This window comes from Sciurus carolinensis, chromosome 8, assembly GCF_902686445.1.
Source record: "Sciurus carolinensis chromosome 8, mSciCar1.2, whole genome shotgun sequence".
Taxonomy (NCBI): Eukaryota; Metazoa; Chordata; class Mammalia; order Rodentia; family Sciuridae; genus Sciurus; species Sciurus carolinensis.
In genome coordinates, this window is record NC_062220.1 from 135,305,318 (window position 1) to 135,327,238 (window position 21,921).

Genomic DNA, 21,921 nt, shown 5'->3' on the forward strand with positions numbered 1-21,921 from the left:
CTGCTGGGCAGAGGCCACTTTCTCCGTGTTCTTGAGTCATTGCTGGGAGTCAAGCTGCAGGTGGGTCCTAGTTCTATACTGCAAGTTGCCAAGGGGAAAGCTGGCTTTTTCAATGTTGCAGGAATATGGTGGTTTGACACAATCCCACTAGTTTGGTAGGTATACAAAAGCGCCACGTAATGGGAACCTGAAGGGCAGCTCTGGGGACACCAGCAACGGCCACATTAACATGAACTATGATGAGCACACAGCCAGGTCACCACAGCCTCCAGTTCTGGCCTCTTACAGAACGAAGTAGTGCAAGACTTTAACAAAACTACTATTTTCTGGTCCAAAGGACTGGAGAGTCCCTTTGTTTGGTACCAGGAGAGGGGCCACCCATGGGGCTGGTCCTTGCCACAGCCGTCGTGCGTGCCGGCACCTCCCTGCCACTGCCAAGGCGGGATTCTGATGTGCTGCCAGGGGCGCTGCGACCCAAGGAGCTGATGGAGTTAAAAATACAGGTTGCCCGGGCGAGGCCGCTGCACACTGGCTCGCGGGCTGTCCTCCCACGGTGACCACGACCAGGCCCGGCGAGCTGAGCGGGAGGAGCCAGGCCCACAAGCACCTTTGTCTCCCGCTCTGCCAGCAGGGTCGGCGGTGGGTGGACATGGCCCCGGAGGACAGTGGCTGCCCAGCTTCCCAGTCTGCCTGCTGACAGAAGTCAGAGCTCGTGCTTAGTGTGCGCACCCGAGGGCTGTTCCGGTGGGGCGGAGTGAGGTCAAGGAGCCTGCGAGGGGCTCGCCACCGCCTTCATCCTAGAGAAGCAACAAAGCAACGCTCGTGCTCACACTGGGCAAGGAAGGAAAGCTGGGCAGGGCTCAGCTGCGGAGGGCAGGGCCTTCTCCCCTCCTCCCTCGGAACAGAAAGGCTCCCAGTGCAGAGCAAATGGCTGCTTCTGGAAGCTCACATTCAACATCAGAGGCCAAAGGCAGGCCGGCACCCGCGTGGCACACGCTGGAGCCTAGCAAGAGGGAATCTGCCATTGCACATTAGAGGCGACTCTGTCCAAGTCGCCGCAGGCCCTGCTGCGGTAGCCAGGTAACCATCTGGCCTGGCTGCGAAGGGTGGCGTGGGCAGGTCTGAGTGGCTCGCAGCACCGTGGCCTGGGCCGGCCAGCACCATCCGCTTGCTGCTCTGCAGCTGCTCTGCAGAGCAAGGGCCCGGTCGGGACCGAGACAGCCCTGTCTGGGCCACTGTCACCGGCCCTCCTCACAGCAGCCGCCAGTCGTCAGGAGATGCACCTTCACGAGGGTAAGCGGTCTCTGCACGACTCTGAGCAGAGCTGGCCTGCAGCGATGATGCTGGCCACCTAACAAGGGGAAGTGCCACCCGCTTCACCCGCTAAGTCCCGTCATCCCAGGTGTGGGACAACCATAAATACAATTTGAGGAGAAGAAAAAAAAAGTACTTTTGAAATAAATGTTTTCAGCATTCTATTTTGAGAAAAATCGAGTATCTGAAAAAATATATTTTATATATGAGAGGACATGAGCTCTAGGTTGAGTTCCAATCTATTTTAATGCACCTGGGTCAATGTCATTGAAAGATTTGTGGACTGGAAAACTTGGGACTTAAGGGGTTAAACTCAAGGTCTTGAGTTCTCAGGGGATAGGGGTCAGAGAGGGGTGTCCCCTTTCTCTTCCAGAAAGGACCAAACTGCCACTGCTGGGGAGATCCAGTTTCTTCTTTGATCAGCGAAGCCCGAGCAGTTGGCCAGGACAGGAAGATGCTGTGTCCCTAGGAGAGCTTCTAAGTGTGACTCACTGCCCGGACCAAGGCAGACACAGGCAGGAGCGGAGGGAGCGCGGGGGGAAGGGGGATTCAGACCCTTCAATGCAATGACAGGGAACTGTTGTCCTTGAAAATAGTCACACTGGAGGCTGCGTGGGTCACACTGTGGACCTCTGACCCTAGACTGGGACTGCCTGTGTGGAGGCTCAGGAAGACCCGGCTGAGAGAAAATAGTGAGGGAGCTGGTTCTGTGCCGCGCAGGGCCTGCCGCTGTGCACCCTGCCCGGGCGTTCAGACAACTTGAGCAGTGAGAAAGTTCCAAAGGTTTAACAGCAGAGCAGATAAAGGCAGGCGGCACATCCGCGTTTGGGGATGAGACCCTGTAGTGTGCTGCCTACCACCACCCCTGTGGCACGCTGGAGTCTTCAGCTGGGGAGAGCACGGGAGGAAGAGTTTGAGCAGCAGAAGCACTAAAAGGAAATGCAGATGCCAAATCCACTCAGCACGCACCGAGACGCAGGAGCCGGCAGGGATACGACGGGGTGGTGGCCGGCCCGGCCTTTCCTCACCACAGAGGTTGGCTTACCTTCCGCGTACCTTCCCCGTCAGGGCGGCTTATTCTGCTGAAAACAGACTGAATTTGGCATGCCTTGAAGATTTCGGTGTGGGGCTAATGATTCTCCTTCAAAATTCCGGGCTACTTTCCTGAGTGGGAGACTTGGGCTATTAGCAGGGAATACTAGTAGTTTAAAGCTGTTTTTAATTTAAGAAAAAATTTTCTGCATCTCGTTTGGCTGTGTCAATGATCTGTACCCACAGAATGAAGGGCTCAGACTGGAAGGAGCTGCTTCCGAGGAGAAACTTCTGCCGTGGCCCACTGTGGGAGAGAAGCCAAGCACGGTTGGCAGGAGTGGGGCACGGAAGGCCACTGCGGGGGGTGGCTGGCTGGAGAACCCAAGCGAGGGCTGGGATGCAGCTCTGTGGCCCAGCACTTGCCGAGCACGCGTGAGGCGCCGGGTTCGATGCCGAGCGCACATAAAAACAAGATAAAGGCACGCCGTGCACATGCAACTACAGAAAAAAAAAAAAAAAAAGGTAAAAGAAGACCAGCAGGGCGCCGGGTGCTGCGAGGCAGGCTGAGGGGCGGTCTCGCTGGGCTGGAGTACAGCTCCCTGCGGTGGCTCTTCATCTGCTGGTTCTCCTGGCCAGCTGGAGAGGGGTGTTGAGGGGCGCTGACGTGAGCAAGCCCAGACCCTCCCCAAGCCTCAGCACCCGCCTGGTGGGGGCCCTGGATTCCTTCCCAGCCCGGGGATCCATGCTCACTTCTCCTCCGATGAGTGTGGCAGGTGACTCTCATGCTGAGGTCAGCATTTTTCTGTCCCTAACCGTCCTTACACCTTCTTTATCAAGAGCTGCACAATTTGTCTTCGTGTCTGCTCTGAGCTTTCAACCTCCTTCCTCCACTTTCTCTGGGCCCGGGGCCTCTCCTGAGCATCCGTGATGAGGCCCCATCTCCCCTGGGTCACTTCTCCTCTCAGCTCAGCCCCTGCTCTGGATGTTCACTGTCTCCAACGCCCTGGGACAGAGGATGCGCATCTCCGCTCTCTATTAGCAACACTCTTAACTCCAGCTCTGAGCGTGTGGAACCCCGGCACACGTCTATTCCTTTGCCTGGTGTTGCTCTCTAACTGCTCTGCGCTGGGGTCAGGGAGCTGGCCGTGTGCGCTCACCCCTCACCCCTGTGCCTGTTCCCTCAGGGCCTATGGACATCTGAAAGCACACAGGTGCCAGGCACGCCTACGGCCTCTGACTCCTCCGGGCTGCAGGTTGTTCAGGACTCCATCTGCTGACGACGAGCCTGCCTGCAGAGCTTAGGCTGGGGACAGAGCCTGGGGCTCTTACGCGAGGCCAGCACCATCAGCCTTGCTGAAGGTGGGAAGGGAAGCCACTCTCGCCGGCGCTCTTGCGGGTTGAAGGCAGTCCCTCCGCTACTGCTCCCTTTGGAGGATGGCTGCTTAGCCAGTGAATACTGAGAAAATACTTACTTTGTGTCATATATTGTGGACACAATAGAAAGCAAAATAGTCCTTAATGAAATAATTGTATAAATATATACTTATAAATCATGGTAAAAGCTATGGAAAAAAAAGCACTGCTCTCCAGGTGACACTGGGAGGGGTGAGTGGAGCTGAAGGAAGCCACCCTGAGTAGGCACATGATCTCTGAGCCCAAGGAGGCCTTGCAGGCCCGAGACCAGCACACCCAAGGCCACAAGGTTCCTGAAAGGGTCTGAGGCTGGGAAGAGGCCGCCAGGGCAGGAGCCAGCGAGCGGCCGAGCCTGGTGGTGCAGAGCATGCGGCTCACGAGGCCTCCAGCTGGGCCAGGGAAGGGCCACGAGGGAAGGAGGTGAAGTCTGAGTCATCAGCGTGTCCCTCGAAGCCACAGAGAGAGGTGAGATGAAACGAGCCGGGGCGCACACCCACGCTTTGCAAGCACTCGGGCGCAGCGGGCGTCCCCAAACACCTTCCACCCCGCAGAGCGCTCTCCCGTTGTTTCAAAGGTTAAAAATTGGTCCTTCCCATTTTTCTCCCTGTTCTCAAATGAGGCACTAAATACTGTCATAGGGAAAAGTCAGCGCAAGGTCGTAGTTGTAACTGGTCATGGTGTCACAGGAGGAGCGGCAGACGGGCAGAGGGCTCTGGAAGGCCAGCTGGTCCACTGCAAACTCATAGGCATGAATCAGCCCCCGGTGTCTAGAGAAAGCGGAGAGGACAGGAGGTCAGGACAGCACCCCTGGCCCTCACCCCAGGGGTTCTATCTGTGCAGAAGGCATTTGAGAGGGGACAGCAATTCACTTTTGGGCCCACAGTGTGTCAGACACTCAGAATCCTGGGACTAGAACAGAGCAGGATGTGGAGGCAAGGCCCCTGGATGTGGGGCGGGTCAGCTGCAGGGGAGAGCTCACGGCAGGGCACTGAGGAGCCAGGACAGCAGTCCAAGAAAAGGCACCTGAGCCCGCCTGCATGGGGATTTCTTCTGACTGGCAGCTGAGTCACCAGCAGACTCAACAGGAGCTCTGAGCACCAGCCTGGCACTAGGACTCTCAGCACAGGCAGGTCCGTAGGTCCGCAGGACTGCGGGAGCTCAGAGCCTCTGGCACTTGCCGTTCGCCCTGGCTCTCTGGCCTGCACCAGATGCAGCGAGTGGCTTCTCCTGGCTCCATGGTAGTCATGGGTAAGTTCCCAATTTCTACAAGAATGGCCACACCTGGGGTCCCACACAGGGGGCAGGTGGCATGTGGGTGTCTATTAATGAAATCCAACTAAGATCATCCTCGTGGGCGCATACAGATCTGCCCCCCGCAGAGCCCACTGACCTCCTGTGAGTGGCGAAGCTGTCCAGGTCTGAGTGCCGCACCACCCTCTCGTAGGGCACGTTGGCCGTGATGAGGCTGTGACTGGTGAACGCGATGTGCCTCACAGGGTGCCTGGGGCCCGGGAGAGAGGGAAAGGCCCGTGAGGTGGAGCCCGGAGCTGCGCGCAGCCTCGGGAGGGAGCCTGGAACCCGCCAGGCCTGCTTAGCCCTGAAGGGCGGCGTCTCGCCTCACTCCCGCAGCGGGCATGATGGGGACCCTGCGCTAACCCTGCTTTGTAAACAAATCTGCGTGTCCCACATGCACTCCGGCTGACACACAAGGACAAACTCAATGTGAGGCAAATGGGGAGCACACAGTGCAGGCCAGCCCCACTTCTGCCCCCTTGGCTACAAGTCCCTGGGCAGGCGTCCTGAGCGCCGAGCCCGGTGCCCCGTCTGCACCACGTGGGACGTTCAGTGGTGGTCTGTGAGCCTCCAGCCACTCAGGACGACAAACGTCGCCTGTGCTTGGGCTGGGAAAGCAACTCAGAGCACCCTGGCGGCGGCAAGCCCAGCAGACTTCTACTCACTCCAGTCTCTCCTGCAGCACTGCCACGGCCACAGTGCCGAGCTAGGAGATGCCTGGTGACACTCGGCTCATGCAGGGGGATGGCAGGTGCACGGCTGCCCTCAGTGCTCAGCTAGGAGGAAGGGAAGACGCATTCCCACGGCATCCAGCAAGGCCACCATGGCACAAGAGAAGTGACAGCTGCCAGGAGTGCACGTGACGGAAGCGCCTGGGAGGGGAGCATCCAGGGCGAAGGGACACCAGGCCAGCACGGGAGTGGCCTCTTCAGGCCGAGCCCAGGGTGCTGTGGCAGAGGATGCTCCTGAGTAGCAAAACCAAAGGGGGCGTCAGAGCCCAGCCAGAGCCCAGCCCAGGGGGCAAGAGGCCCACTGCTGGTCACTGACAGATGGGGAGGAGCTGGAGAATGGCCAGGGAGCCCCAAGCAGAAGGAAGGACGTGAAAGTGACAGCACAACACGGACTGTGCCTGGGATGGGCAGAGGGCCCAGGAGGGCTGAGGGGTCAGTGAATTCCTTAGGGAGGAGGCCGCGGCGGTGCCGGTGGAAGGGCCAGTGCTGACGCTATGAAGGCAACAGCTGGGCCGGCCGGCAGCTCTGGGGAGACCTGCTGCCACGGAAGGGCCAGTCAGGAGGGTGCAGGGAGCCAGCGCGGTCACGCGGGCAGGGCTACTCAGGGGCCCTACAGCGCCAGCTCTTTCAAACACCAGATTGTCCGCAAAGGCAGATGCTTCTGGGAGTCCAGTGTGAGACTTTTACTTGCTTTTGGCACCACCTGGTGGCCGCAGTGTGTCATCACAGAGATCGGAGAGGGACGGAAAGAGCCAGAACTGGGTGGTGCTGACGCCACCCAGAGTCCTGTCTGGAAAGAGCTGCTGGCCGCGCACTCGCCAGCGCTGCTCTCCACTTCCCCTGCTGCCGCTCTTCCCTTGCCGTCTGGGGACTGGACCCAGGGGTGCTCTACCACTGAGCTACTTCCCTGTCCCTTTTTGAGATAGTCTAAGGTGCCCAGATTGGCCTTGAAGTTGCAGTCCTCCTACCTCAGCCTCCCGGGTGCTGGGATTACAGGTGTGCGGCCACCTCACCCGCAATGTCTCTTTTCCAAGGGGCACCCCTTCCTCTGTGGAGGTGGGAACGGGCTCAGTCGGCTCCAGGTACCTTGCTCTAGAGGTTAAGAGTGGGGTCGCGCAAAACTTTTTAATCAGTCAGGCACTGTGAGTCTAAATGTGCCCACATTCAAGAAGCCGTGAGCCTGTGCTCAGGATAGTATCCATTTCTCAACACTCTCAGTAAAGGCTGAAATGATAAGGTCCTCGCTTAAGGCTGGAACACTTCCAGTTCCAGGTGCCTCTCTACACAGTGTGAGGAACGTTCCGGCAACAGGCAGATCAGTCTGCAACCTGAAACTCAGGGTGCACGCTGTCCCACCTGCATCCCAGTGGGTGCACATCATGGTCTAGCTAACCTGCATTTTTTAGCTAGTTTTAATTAGATGAGGAATTCTAAAATAACCAGGACAGCACTAATTAGAAACTGGGCCTTCTTAGGGAAGGCCGGGCTCTTCAGGGCTGGATACGAATCATGGCGATGCTGTAAGAAAGGAAGTGCTGTAAGAAAGGAGCAGCACCACTTCAAGCCTCCGTTTCCTCATCTGAACGCTGGATCTGAACGCTGGAGGTAGCAGCACGGCCCGCTCACAGGAGACGCTCGAGGAAGCACTTGGTAGGGTGCCTGGCTCGGGGACTGGCATGATCACTCCTAAAGGCACCTGGGGAACAAGCGTACCTGGAATGGACCTCCCACAGCTTCTGGTTCATCCGGTAGTCCCACACAGACACCAGGCCTTCCTCGCCTCCACTGACAATTTTCCAGTCATCCATCTGGACGGCAGAGACCCCAAGTTGGTGGGCGGAGAGTGATAGGGCGATTTTATCAGTGCGCAGGTCATGGATCCTCACCCTGGAAGGGCCAAAAGAGCGTACAGAAGGGAAATGGGATTAGTGCTAAAGCCCGGACTGCCAAATTCCGCCTCAGTTGTGCCCATCTGTGTACGATGTTCCTATAAAACGACTTCAACTGTGAACATCTATGAAGCTGAAACAGACTCTCCCTCCTACTTAGCACTCTGCCATGGTTCACAGTACCCACAACCATTTCATCAGAATGGCTGAAAAGCACATGGAACAGGGCTGGGTCGTGGCTCAGTGGCAGAGCGCTTGCCTAGCAAGTGTGAGGCACTGGGTTCGAACCTCAGCACCACATATAAATAAATAAATAAAATAAAGGTACTGTGTCCATCTACAACTAAATATATACATATATATATATATATATATATTAAAAAGCACATGAAACAAGAGTGACTGAGAGCAAGAATATTAGCTTCTCTGTCACCGTCTGATCTGCTCCCCAGGGTGAGACACCTGCAACGAGTGCATGTCCTGGTAGGTAGGGGTAGGTGACATCTGACTGGCACAAGGACTCCTCATGGTCTTGGCCTGGGAAGCCTGTCCCGGTGGTAAGTTTGACCAGCACAGTGATTTTTCTGGTGGTATGAGATTCCATTAAGGGCAAAGGTAAATTGCTGCCACTTGTCTGCGACACAAACCCTTCCCTGGCCAGGAAACTCTTCCCTGACTTGTCACCATCTTGACACTTGGGAAGTATTTTTATGCTTGAGCCCAGCAGAACCCTGACACGTGTGTGGACACTTGGTAGTCACTTATCTGGAGACTTGAAGTAATTACTTGCCTGATAATGATCTGGATTTAAGAACCTTTTTATACAAACACATGCTCGATTTTCACATGGATGAGTTAGAATGAGTCAGAAATCTTTTACCCACTGCAAATACCATTATACTTAGTTCCTGAAACAAGACCCAGTAGCAAAATTGAATGTGGCAAAATGTAAGCAAATTAATTAACAAGTAAGAAGCTGAATTTCACAGACCCTATGACACAAATCAGAAAGGAAACGACAACTGCTGCCCTGAGAAGACCCTACCTACCGTCGTGTGGATCACAAGCGAGTTCCACACAAAGCATGGTGAGACAGGATCAGTGTGGACGCTGCGCCCAGGCCCTGCTCACTGACCTGCGAGGTTCAGCGTGGGCGGGGATTATTTTGAACCCAAAATTCTAGGCTTAGTTTCTAGGAAGTCTGAAGATACGATGATTTGATTTTTTAACATGAAAAGACAAAAGTGAACTCCCGATGGACATCCCTGAAAGAAATCCCAGCAGAGCCTTGAAGAAGGTGAGGCGCCCACACAGCTGCGGGAGACGGCGGAGCCACCCTCAGCGTCAGCATGTCCGCTGGGGCAACAGGCCGCCTCCCCTTCAGCAGTGGACTCACCACGGGCACACAGGCGCGTGAGCCAGTGGCAGGACGGCGGCTGCAAGTCAGCACCAGGGGAGGCGGGCTCAGGGCGACGCCTCAAGGCCTGGTGAACGCCCCTGGGGACCAAACCCCACGAACCTATTTTCTTTTTCATAGATGGGGTTGGTTTGTGGCTCGTTTATTTAGTCATTATAATCTGTTCAGGTTTTCTGCTTTTTTGATTTAATTTTCTTAAACCTCCAAATTTGAAAATTTAGATGAACAAATGACTTTCTAGGAGAAAAAAAAAAATCACCAAAACTGTCCCCCAGCCTGGGAAAGGAAGGCAAGCTCCCCGGTCCCGGGAAGGCAGGGCGTGCGTGGCCACGTTGCACCTCAATCTGCCACAGAGGGGCTCAGCCTGGACACCCGCCAGCACAGCTTGCCGCCCTACTATGGTAAGAAAAACCGCCGGTCGTTTCCCTGGGTGCCGGAGGAAGCCTGGCCTCGCACGCCCGCTCCTAGAGAGAGGCCTGGAGAGCGAGGCCCAGGCCGACCCGCTCCAGAAGTACTAAAGCCTGCGAGGTGCGGTGTTAGAACGAAGCGGGCCAGCTTATCAAGACATGACAGTCCCAGGGACTTCAGGGATAATTCAGAATCAAATATGCCGAGATCAATGACTGTATTATGCATAAATAACCACTATTTTAAAAATGCAATCAAGAGAACCCACTTCTCTAAAAGCAGTTAAAAGCAAAATACTCCAACGTCTCACAGTAAAATAGATTGCAGAGGACTCAGAGGGTCAGGCACAGTCACACAGCACGTCTGGATAGGGGTGACTCTCCTAAACATCACGCAACCCGAAGCCCAACAGAGATTTACGACTGTACATACAAGAATTCTAACTTTCCCCATATGGTGTGGGAGATTGATAAACTGAGGAAAACATCTAGAAGAAGGCCACCTTCCTTCCAGTTAATAGTAAAAACCGGTAACAATATTAAAATCAAGGCAAGGACATGAAGAGCTTCACAGGAAAAGTTCAAGTTTCCTGTGACACAATGAAAAGCTGCGGTGTGCCACCACTTGTCCCCTCAGACCCTCTGACAAGTGGGCGTGCCTGCCGTAGGACGGAAGGACACGGAGCGGGTGCTGAGGTACAGGGCAGAAGCCACGGACACTGTCCGACCGAGCAGCAGACACACCTCACTAAGACCAGGAACCCAGACTCCATCTGCACGGCGGGCAGACACAGCCCCGGCCACAGCATGTAGCTGCAAAAGTGGGGCCTGTTTCAGACAACCTGGGACCTTCCAGGGCAAACTGCTTAATAATGGGGGTTAAAATATATCTAATGTCCTTTCAAATACACTGCTGAGCGCGCCACCCGCAGCTTCGCAGGGCCATGCTGACACCCAGATGGGGTACCTCGGACTGCCTGTCGGTGGGGGCAAGGCACTGGCGGGGCGCACGTCGAGACTGGTGGGCCTGAGCCACCAGAGAGTGCAGGAGTCGAAGACCTGGGCCACGCCCAGCAGGGGACAAGAGTACCAAGCCTCCTATTTTTAAAAAAGCCCTACAAAACTTCTCTATTACGCGAAGATAAAGTCCCTGTAATTAAATTCATGAGATTAGAGCATCTGGATTAGAAGACAAATTTGGAGAAATTACAAGAAGGGAGCACAAAGGGATAAGGAGAAGGAGCATGGAATGAGGAGTTGAGACATGAGGGACAGAAGGGGTGGGTCTGCACACGTCCCAAGTAAATTCCAGAAGAGCAGAGAGTGTAAAAGCAGAGAAGCAGCCTCAGCTAATGGCTGCTGTTTTCCCAGGATTAATGCAAGTCACACACACTTATCAGAGTAGGAAGAAATACACGCCTAAGGCATGTATTTAAAAATGGGAAAAGACAAAGTTCTTAAAAGCAACCTGAGGGGGGAAACATTACCTATTAAGGAACAGACTGACAGTAAAAATTAGAAATGACATTAAAGTCACTGTGAATTCCAATGACTGGATGAACCAGCTAGGCCATCAAGTGACTGTTGGCTGAGCAATTACAGGGCATCCTACAGTGGAACACACAGGCATCAGTCAGGCCACTCGACACCGCCGACAGGCATGGCCTCCAATACGCTCCCCCACCTGTGGACAGGTGTATTGGGGGACACACCATGTTACCTATCAGGATGCTACTTATCAGGACAGTGGTCAGCTGAGAAGGCTGACCATGCTGCTCAGGAAAAGGGGTGCACAGAAGACCGACTTCCTCAATGCTACCTTGTGCTTTTAAATCCAACTTTGGAAGTGCATGCTACCGTTGAAGCAAATAAAAATTCTGGAAGGCACACTGGAAATGTTAACGGCAGCTACCCTGGAGAAGAGCCATGGTAATGGTAAATGAGAGCCATCAAGAGGCTCCTGCTTTTTATTCTTGACACTGTCACGTTGTTTAAAAACAACCAGGACGGGCACCAGGCCTTCGAGGGTACTGGTCGTGCACAGTCTTGGTTCTTGACATGATGCTATACCTTACCAACAGCCTCATTTGTATGTGTGTCATAATGCTTAATAATTGATTTCTTAGGTAATGTTAAGTGGAAGCAGGATGTTGAAAAAACATGGTCTCAGAACCCAGAGGCGAGATGCGTTACTTCCTCGTGGCTGGGTCACGTGAGCAGCACGGTGGTGCCGGTGACTAGGGGCCTGCAGCTGTGGAGCGGCACCCATCCCCATCTCCGCTGAAGGGTCTGGGACTGGAAGGATGCAGAGGGAGCTCCAAGCGTGCTCTGAGAACAAAGATCCTTCTCCTGGTCCCATGCAGGGACGCCTATCTTCAGGCCTTTGTAGGAAGAACTGAGGCTATTTGGGCGAAGAAGAAAAAGCCCGGATGCTGCACAAGGCCATGCTCCTGGACCACAGAGGGGCCCTGACAAGGAAGGGGATTTCCAGCCCAGTACTTGTCAGTGCGCGTGTGGTTACTAAGGGTCTATTTTTGCCGTGGCAATTTTCATAAAGAGCGCCTCTGTTGAATATTTATACTCCATAATTTACAGTTTGGCTGTTAAGGAGACAAAGGCAAACACAAATTTGGTCCAGAAGTTCAAAGTTTGCCATCTGTTTTCCTATTGTATTTAGACATGAGTATGGACTGCTCCAAACAAAATAAACAAATACACCAAAAGATGCAGCAGTATTGCGTTTGATGTCACCAAGGACAACAAAACGGGCCAAAACAGACTTGAACTTCTCCCCACAGGAAGAAAGTAGCATTTTTCTGACAACTCCTTAGAGAGGCACGACTCTGGCTTCTTGTCCACAGAAATCGCAAACATCTCCATGTGCTAAGTCCACCCAAGTCATCAAATTCACATTAAGAAGCAGGTATCAGCCTCGAACATCTGACAGTGTGCAGCACCAGCCTGCAATGCAGCGTACCTTGGCACAGGCTGTAACCTCAGCGTTCAAATCGAACACTTGCCGCTGGGAAACAGGTAGCACAGCAAATGGGCACAAAGATATGCCAGGACAACTGATTCCAGGGACAAAAAGAAGCCAACAGTGGATATTACAAACTCTATCTAGCAAGTATTTCATCAACTTTGCCCACTGAAAAGAAAAATAATTGGTCGGAAAGCTGTGATTGTATTATGTTTAATATTCATGGTCGGGCTGGAGGACTGTTCCAACACTCCCTCTCTGCAGCCCCTCTCTAATGAAAATCACACCACAGGAGCCGGCTCTTGCCCGCCAATTAAAACAAAAGACACCAGAACCTTCCAAAGACTCCAGCAGAGGAGCATCCATCTGATGGGCAGGAAAACGTGCTGGAACGGAGAGGGAGGCACGCTCTGGTTGGTCCTGTGTTAAGAGCTTTGAATAACTTATTATAACACTTGCAGATGGAGTGAATGCAACATTGATGCCCCACTTGCGCACTCTAAAACAGCAGGCGGTGGACCACAAGCCACCACAACTTTCTATTTGTCAGGCAGGAAGGAAGCGGAGAGACTCTTTAATTGGGGGCCACAAGTCAGGGCTCACTTCCTATTGGTTTGGATTAAATAGTCCCATATGATAATAAGGTAAATTGTATTTGGTGGCAAAGCTGAAGCCTATTCAGACTCTGGCTCAGCAGTTTCATTAAGAAGGACCTGACCTTCTGCTATATTTCTACCCAGATAATAGAGGAATAAGCAACAAAGCATTAAAACAGGTTTTTTTGCTTATGACCAAAGTAATTGAGAAAACTGGTGTACATTTTTAAAAAAGAAATCAGTACATAATTCTGTTTGATCTCATTGAATGTGAGCTTTGAAAGAGGATTTTAAAACATAACCTTACAATACCAAAATCAATGGCTTTATCCACACAGCACTGATGGTCTTCAATGAAATGAATGATTCATTTTAAACAGCACCTAGAAAAGCACGCATTTGCAGGCTGACCTGCCAAGTTTCTTGCAACTAGGCCAGTGCTTTCTGTGTTTTAAAGCCATGTCTCTGAGGTTTAGAGTTCTCTGTACACAGAACAAAAAGCCTGCATGGTCAGGAGTAACATGTCTTGGAGACGGGTCCCTGAACCTTTCTGGACCTCCTTTTCCTCAGCCAGGCCAACATCAGATGGTCTTGAAGAGCTCTGCTACTACCCCAAATTCTGTGACCCACAACACGCCAGCCCATGACACTGCGTATGACAATGAGTCATGGACGTAAAACAATAGGGCACGTGATCCCAAATTGGAAGCACTGAAACTTTTTAAATTTTAAAACCTTTGTGACTATTTGTATACCCATGTTGCACACAAAGATTTCAAAACAAGTTTTTTACTTTCATATACAATGATGCTGTTCAGCATGCATGACAACTGAAAGCTTACTATATAATAACCAGTAAATTATAATAAAAAACTGTAGGTAATCAAGACACCGTGGTACCAGCAAAACATGGACATACAGTACAATGGAAAAGAAATAAGAGTTTAGAATAAGGCTTTAAATTCATGGTCAAATTTTCAAGAATGGGGCCAAGACAATTCAGTGGGGAAAGAACAGTTTTTAAGAAACGATGCTAGAACAGTTAGATGTCCACGTGCAAAAGAGTGAAGAGGAATCCCTGCCCCACATTCACTGTAAAATGAACTCCCAAAGGACTGCACACCTGAGTGTAGAGCCAGAACTGTGAACGAAATGCAGCAGTACATCTTTGTGACCTGCATTAGTCGTTTCTTATGGGACACCAAAAGTACAAGCAACAAAAAAGCAGATCAGCTTCATCGATACTAAAAACTTCTGTGCTCAAGAAAGAGGAAAGACAGCCCACAGAATGAAAATATTTGCAAATCATATATCTGATAAGGGACTTGTATCCAGAGAAAATACACAAGCAACAACAATAAAATAACCCAACTAAAAATGGGATTTGGATCGACATCTCTCCAAAGAGGATACACAAATGGGCAACAAGCACATGGAAGGATGTACAATACCACTGCATCAGGGAGACGCAAACCAAAGCCACAAGGAGGCAGCACTTCGTGTTCATGACGATGACTCCAATCAGGCAGTAACGTCAAGTGCTGGTGAGGACGCGAAGACGGAATCTGCACGCAGTGCCGGCAGCTGTGTAAGATGGCGTGGCCACTTTAGAAGAGAGTCTACTGATTTGTCAGTGGTGAAAGATGGAGTTATCACGTACTGCAACTCCACTCCCAGGTATACATACCGAAGAGAACTGAAAACACGTCCACAGGAGAACTTAAACATGGATTAGGGTAACAGCATTAAGCACAATAACCAAAAGGTAGAAACAGCCTAAATGTCCACTAACTAATGAATGGATAAACAAAATATGGGCTATCTAAACAACAGGGTACTATTTGGCCATAACAAGGAATGGTGAGCTGGTGCACCTACAGACTGGGTCTCTCTTGAAGCCACTGTGCAGAGTGGGGGAAGCTAATTGTAAAAGACCATGTACCATTCCTTTCTTACAAAGTGTCCAGAACAGGTAAATCCATGCAGAAACAAAGGACATGAGTGGTTTCTCGGCACTGGAGGGGTTGCGGGAAGTGAGCAGTGACACTAATGGGTATAGGGTTCTGTTCAGGGTGGCGAACGTGTTTCAAAACTGATGGTGCCAGTCTGCCTACCTTGTGAACTCACTAAAAACACTATTCTATGCTATTTATATGAATTATATGATATGTGAAGTCTATCTGAATAAAGCTGTTAAAAATTAAGAATACTGGGAGGGGAGGGTTGTGGGATTTGTTGGTTCAACAAATGTTGCCTTAAGCAAGTAACAGCTTTTACTCTGATCAAAGCCCTACCACCAATTTTTGCTCTGGTAAGCTCCATCCTAGATCCCTAACGTTCCTGGGGATAAGAAGCAGATCACAGGTGAGAAGACCGACAGCCAGAGAACAGGAAGGCATTTCATTTAACACAGCCCTTGACTGTCAACTATGTGTTTCTTTAAATCATTTACAAGAAAGCGGGAGTCCTGATTCCGGCCAAGATGGTCAGCCCACCACTGCCCTGACCACTGCTAAAACCCATGGTGGGAAACCAAACCCCTGTGGACACTGGAGAGCAAACTCGAGCCCCTGGACGGTGGAGGAGAGACTGGGCTGGGAGCAGCTTGCGGAGGAGGTGCCCCTTGGCCTATGTTCTCCCACAGCTTGCCCTGAGGAGCTCCCACAGGAGAGCCCCGTAGTGGAGCACGGCTAAAACAACAGAAAGTCCACCTTTCTGACTACAGGAACCAACAAAAGGCGCCCCTCAATTCCACAAGAGGAGGGTGGGAGTGTCTGTGGGGTTTCTCGATCTCTTTTGTGGTTCTGCTGCAAACACAGCCCCTAGTCACAGAGTGGGGTAGAAAACCCTTACAGAAACCCAGTCTTCCGGCCATGGGACCAGGGATAGAGGCCCCTGGAGACTGGAAAGCTAAGGACCAGGAGAAGAGGAAACTGAAGAAAGGGATTCCACAACATCGAGCATGAGCCATGTGAGGCCAGCCTCAGCTCTGAGCACTTAGGGCAGACCCAAAGTGCATCCGGGAAGGTTGGGAGACCTCAACTGGGATGGCACCACCGCCAAGCCTCAGGTTAGCCCCTACATAGCGTGTGTGCAGGACTGACAACAACCACCGGTGAAGTTCTGAGACTGAGCTGACGCTGGCCTCACCACCCACAGAAAGCAAGACAGTACGTGCAGTCTGAACCTAACTGGGGTGACTGCCTATTAAAAACATTCGCCAGAGGATTATGTAACAGGATCCAAAATATGTGATATTTACAATGTCCAGGATACAATCCAAATTACCTGACACATCCCAAATGGAATGAAAAAGGAAAATGTGATCCATTTTCAAGGGGAAAAACAAGTAACAGATGTCAACCCTAAGACTTGGGGAATCCCAGACTTGGGGAATCATAACTATAGAGCCCCTACTACAATCAGATTCCCTGAGGTAAAAGTAAAATGAGTACAAGTGACATTCTTAATCGAGAAATGGCAACCACGAAAAAGAACCGAATAGAAGTTTTGAATATCAGAAAATACGAAATCTGAAATAAAAACTGTCTGGATGGGCTCAAAAGCAGAATGGAGATAACAGAGCAAACAATCAGTGAACCTGATCAGTAGAAATTACACTCTGAAGAACAGAGGACAGTTTGGGAAGCAAATGAGCTTCAGTGATGTGCTAGTCTCACGCTCATCACTGAAGTTCGTGAAGGGGAGGAGAAAGAGATTACTGCAGGAAAACTACAGGAGAAAATAATAATTGAAAACTTCCCAAATTTGGTGGAAAACATAAGTTTATAAACTAAATCTCAATGCTTCCCAAAGAGTTCAAACTAAAATCACAATCACCACCACCAAAGTGACCCACTTGCTGCAGACTTGTTCTTGGTAATCCATTCAAAGCTTCTCATACACATCCTAATTCCTAAGCTATTAATTCATTTTGGCCTTCAATGAACAAATACATACTTTAACACCATGAACTGTAAAAGTGACCACTATCTTATGCAATGTTTGAAAATGCTGTCAACTGAATTTATGATGCCACTGAAGTGTCACCCCTGATGTCACAGATGAGAGCACGCTGGGATAAATGCAGACATATATTGTTAGACACCACGGAGCCCAAGACGGACGTGGGAAACAGGGCAGACACAACAACCAGGTGACACCTAATGACCAGGCACTTGCAAGAAAAGATAAACCGTGCCTTTAGAAAAGCTCACTCACCTACGCTGGTAACACTGCAAACTCATACCTCCCTCCCTCCCCGTGGCACAGGCCCTCTCTCCCAGCAAGAGCAAAAGCACCACCTAGCAGCTTCAGCCCAATCTCTCTCTTACCCTCCATCAGGCTCTATTTGCCCTGTGTTTTTTCCTGAAAAGGGTGACAGGATTAAATTAAAAATGGAGAAATACCTAGCCTATCTCCTGTCCCCAGCCAAAAAAAAACAAAAACAACAACAAAAGACTTGTAAAACCCCATCCAAGTTTTGCAAGCTACTCAAATTGCTTTCCTAACTAAAGAAGAGTTACTTTATTTAGTTTTGCCTTAATCTGAGATAGTTTTGTGTTATCTTTAGAGTCGATTTCCTTCTCAAATTATTTATAAAGTACTAAGAGAATACAGAGACAATTAAATTTTTAAATAAAACAGGGAGGTTCCAGGGTTCTTAAAATCTCATCAGTCACTAATGAGAGCCAAGGATATAGTTCTCCTCACAATGACTGACCCATTCCTTCTGAAATAAAACACAAGCACTCAAACCTGGGTGTGCACCTCCACTGAGATCTTACCTATGGTATTAAGCCTGTAGAGAAAAAAGCAAGACTTCCCTCCATCTCATTTAGAAGTCAATTCTTTCCTTTTTCCAAATGTACAATTTTAATTTGAAAACAAAATACTTTTAATCCTATATTTCAAGTGCATGTTGCAGACCTAAGTACTCCGATTCAGAGTTTTCTTACGTATGAAGGTCAGCCCCTGATGTGATCAAACATCCCTAGGACTAGCATTGACTAAATGCCACGCTGGATACCCAAGTCCAAATTCCAAGTCACTGGTCTGTTCATTTTCATCCCTAGAGACAGAGGGATTACTTAAAATGCAACACTAGATTACTAATGAAATTTATGTAACATGGTCAAATCTGGACTTCAAACTGACCAGAGAGGCCTTTCAGAGTTGACATGTGGCTGGACTTCCGGCAGTGGACGCATGGTAGGGCAGCTTTACCGAGTGCGTGGAGGACTCCTGACTGGCAAGCTCGTGTGCAGCTGCCCGTGGACAGGACAGTCTGGATCTCACTGTTTCCTGAGAGCTATCTGAGCTGCACTGTGCACAGGCAGAGGGCTCGTCTCTGCAACACCGTCTGGGGCTTCCTGGGAGCCTCACTGTGGCTCAACACCTAAATGCTCACAATGCAAACAAATTTGAGGCTTAATCTACAATCCCGAGCTTTTCCATTTGGATGTCCCCAAGAGCCCTCTATGTTTGCTCTCTTTGAAAACAAGTAGAGACTTGGTTCCTGTGTGGAGATCCTATCCGATGAGCTTGGAGCAATCTGATTGTTTCATTTGCTGTGTCACGTGCAGAGGCCCCTCAACAAGCCTAGAGTTTTAAGAGAGAAACTGGACACACACAGAGCTCAGAGTGCAATGCTCAAGCATCAAAATACCAACCATTTTCAGAGACCTTGAGAAAAACAAAATGACAAGAGAATGTTTTTTCAATGAAGCATACACACATCATCTTTTGCTCTAGATGGGAGGTAGGAAGCTAGATGGTTGAAGGTTGAGAGTAGAAAATATTATTTGATAAAATAATTATTTTTGCAAGCTATTGCACTGGTGGGACAGAGGTCTGGGATTTGGCAAGGAGGAGCGCCTGCCTCATGAGCTGATGCCCACCACCGAGCAGCCCACCACCTGCAGCCCGGGGCCGGGCCCAGGGGAGGGGCGCCAGCAGACCCTGGCGTCCAGCCATGCTACCTCTCTTCAGGGTACTGGATCAGACACAGCAGATAACCAGCCAAAAAAAAAAAAAAAAACTGAAAGAAAAGGAAAAGAAAAGACAGGGGGGAGAGGGAATGGGGAAGAGGAAAAACCTAAAATTTGGACTCAGAGGGTCTTTCAAACACTTTAATCCTTTCGTGCTGATGGTTCCTGGAGCGTCCAGGGCTGGCACTGGACCCAGTAGCAGGAAAACTCGACTCTCTAAGCCAATGCATTAAAGAGAAGGCTGCTAATCAGCTAAATAGAAACTGGAATCTGTTCATATCAAGTCTCTTTTCTCCCCCATCACCAGAGGGACACCGTAGTGCTCTGAAACACACTCTTGACATCATTTGGCAGACAACCCTGTTTTGTTGAACATGATTCATCCCTTAGGTTATTGTTTTTAATATCAGAAAGTGAGCTTTTAAATGCCAAAGAAATTTTGCAGCAGGGGGACAAAGGATATTCCAAGTGGTCTTGCTGGACCTTCCACCAACTGTGTCCACCAACTGGCTGAAAAGAAAGCCGTCCCGTGGTGCTTCAGAATGAAGCAGAGGCCTAGTGAGACCCAACTATTACCGAATGCAAACCTGTGGTCTCTCTCGAGACCATCAGTCTGATGGGTAAGAACTCAGTGGGCAAAGCTGCAGCATGGGAGCCAAGGAGTGTGAGCAGCAGATCGACCGGCACCTCTGCCAAAACTGCAGGGGGCTCAGACGTACCTCCTGTCCATGTTGCCACTGACCATGAGGCTGGGAGGGCTGTTCCTGAGGTTGACACAAGTGAAGTCACCAAGTGCATTACCCAGCTTCGAGAGGCAGCGTTCAGCTTCCAGGCTGTACACCAGGATCTGAAAGAGGAAGAGGAACATGCTGGTCTCAGTGCCTCAGTCCACATCCCTTCACCACTGTTCAGGGCGTGAGCATGCCATTCAGGTCCCGTTGAAGAAGGTGGGCTGCTGCTGAGTCTCCTGGCCATTTCCAGGTTACTCACAGAACAGGGGAATGGCCATTAGAACAAAATGAAATGCGAAGAAACGAGAGGAAAATCCAAAAAGCAGCTTAGGTGCAAACAAACTCATGGGACACAGAGGAAAATACCAAATGGAAGCCTTTAGGTGCCCTAATTTTAGAAATCCTTGTGCATGCTGGGCAGGTGCTCTACTACTCAGCTACACCCCAGACCATATATCCCAATTTTTCAACAGAAAATGAGGGATGGAAACTAAGGGTCATCGATTGCTCCTGACTTAGAAGCAATGGAACTTGAACAAGTAATGGGGAAGCCTGCAGACGACCAGCTGGGGTCTCTTCCTGCACTGACACCTCACCAGGTGAAAGAACGGGCAGGACAGGCACCAGGAGAATGAAGCCTGCATTCACCATCAGAGGATTCCTGTGGACCGAACCGCAAACCCAAACCAGACTCTTCTTCCCACCCCACCTGCTGCGCTGGGGAGCTCTCTTCTGTATGGCATGGAAGCAAATGAGAAGACGCCTGGGCGCTCCACACAGCATGTCTGTCATCCTGGGACACCCTGTGCTTTCTCTCCAGCACAGTGGGGAGGGGGTGGGGGAAAAGGAGGATTCTGGGGAAGCTCCCTAAAGATTCTCGGGAAGCTCCCCAACAATTAAGTCTTTCACTTAAAAAAAAAAAAACAAAAAAACTCAGCGATTCAATTCAACTTAATTTGATTAACATTAAATGTTAGCAACAGATCACTGTGGTAGGTGCTGAGGACACAGTCCTTGCCCCAAAAAGTTGCCTCACTAATGTGAACCCCGGTCAACTTCTGAGAGTAGTACCTATTTTGTTAATAATATGGTAAATATTTTTAAATTAATCACTGAAATCAAAAGTCTTAACGATATTCTTGTGTGGAGAGATTCTCCTCTCAGCAGCACCTGGAGAGATGTGCTCTTTTCTCGGTGACCTATACACTCATCACTAGCCAGGGTGCAGAGTCTTATGTTGGCACTGAGAAGTTAGTAACAAATTAAATTGTCTCCACCTTGACAACCACCAATTTCATTGTCAGCACTGGTTTCTAACAAGTCAATCTTTGGAAATTCCTGATACCTGAACTATCAGAATACTAAATAACTATTGCTAACAGCATTTAGAAGGAAACACGACAACTTCAGAATTCAAAATGCCTTCTTTATGTAAGACTAGAGAACAAACTAAAACAAGTTTATGACTCAGAAAACATGAACAATTCTAAACCAAAATAAGATTATTATTCCAAATAAGAACATAGAAATAATTCTTTCTAGAAAATTCTTATCTTCAGCAAATAATCTAAAAACCAGATAAAATCAACTCCTGGAGTAAATGAAAAAAATTAAAAACAGCAGCCTGATGGTGTACTAACTGCGAGTATTTCAAAATGACCAAAAGAAGTTTTTCCCGCTGGCAATTGGGGATTAAACCCAGGGTTCTTTACCACTGAGCTATATCCCAAACCCCTTTTTTATTTTGAGACAAGGTCTTGCTAAGTTGCCCAGGTTGGCCACAAATTTGCGTTCCTGCCTCCGCCTCAGCCTGTGCCGCCTCACCTGGCTTCCAATATTAAAAACACAAAGAAATGATAAACGTCTAAGGTGATGGATATGTCATTACCCTGATTTAATCATTACGCATTGTATACTTGCATTGAAATGCCGTGTTGTACCCCATGAATATGTACAGCTACTACATTACAATTAAAAATATGTATAATTAAAAGAAGCAATATTCTACCCCTCCTCATCACCAGAGTTTTCAATATTTTGGAATCATTATTTTCTTGTTTTTAAAACACTTCAACTTCTATAGCAGGAAGGTGGGCCTTCAGTCAGTAGAATGTCCCTGGTAAATGCA

General features: G+C 49.9%; 1 protein-coding gene across 1 annotated transcript in view; it reads right to left on the reverse strand.

The window, feature by feature from the left end:
* Window positions 1-1,478: 1,478 nt before the first annotated feature.
* The window catches only part of Fbxw8 (F-box and WD repeat domain containing 8), a 105,616-nt gene continuing 85,173 nt past the window's right edge, over window positions 1,479-21,921 (reverse strand). The window contains exons 8-11 of the mRNA XM_047561605.1: window positions 19,782-19,909; window positions 7,497-7,670; window positions 5,150-5,260; window positions 1,479-4,526 (exon numbers count right to left, since the gene is read on the reverse strand). Of these exons, the coding sequence (XP_047417561.1) occupies window positions 4,382-4,526; window positions 5,150-5,260; window positions 7,497-7,670; window positions 19,782-19,909 (558 nt within the window). The 3' untranslated portion in view covers window positions 1,479-4,381. The remainder of the gene's footprint in view (window positions 4,527-5,149; window positions 5,261-7,496; window positions 7,671-19,781; window positions 19,910-21,921) is intronic.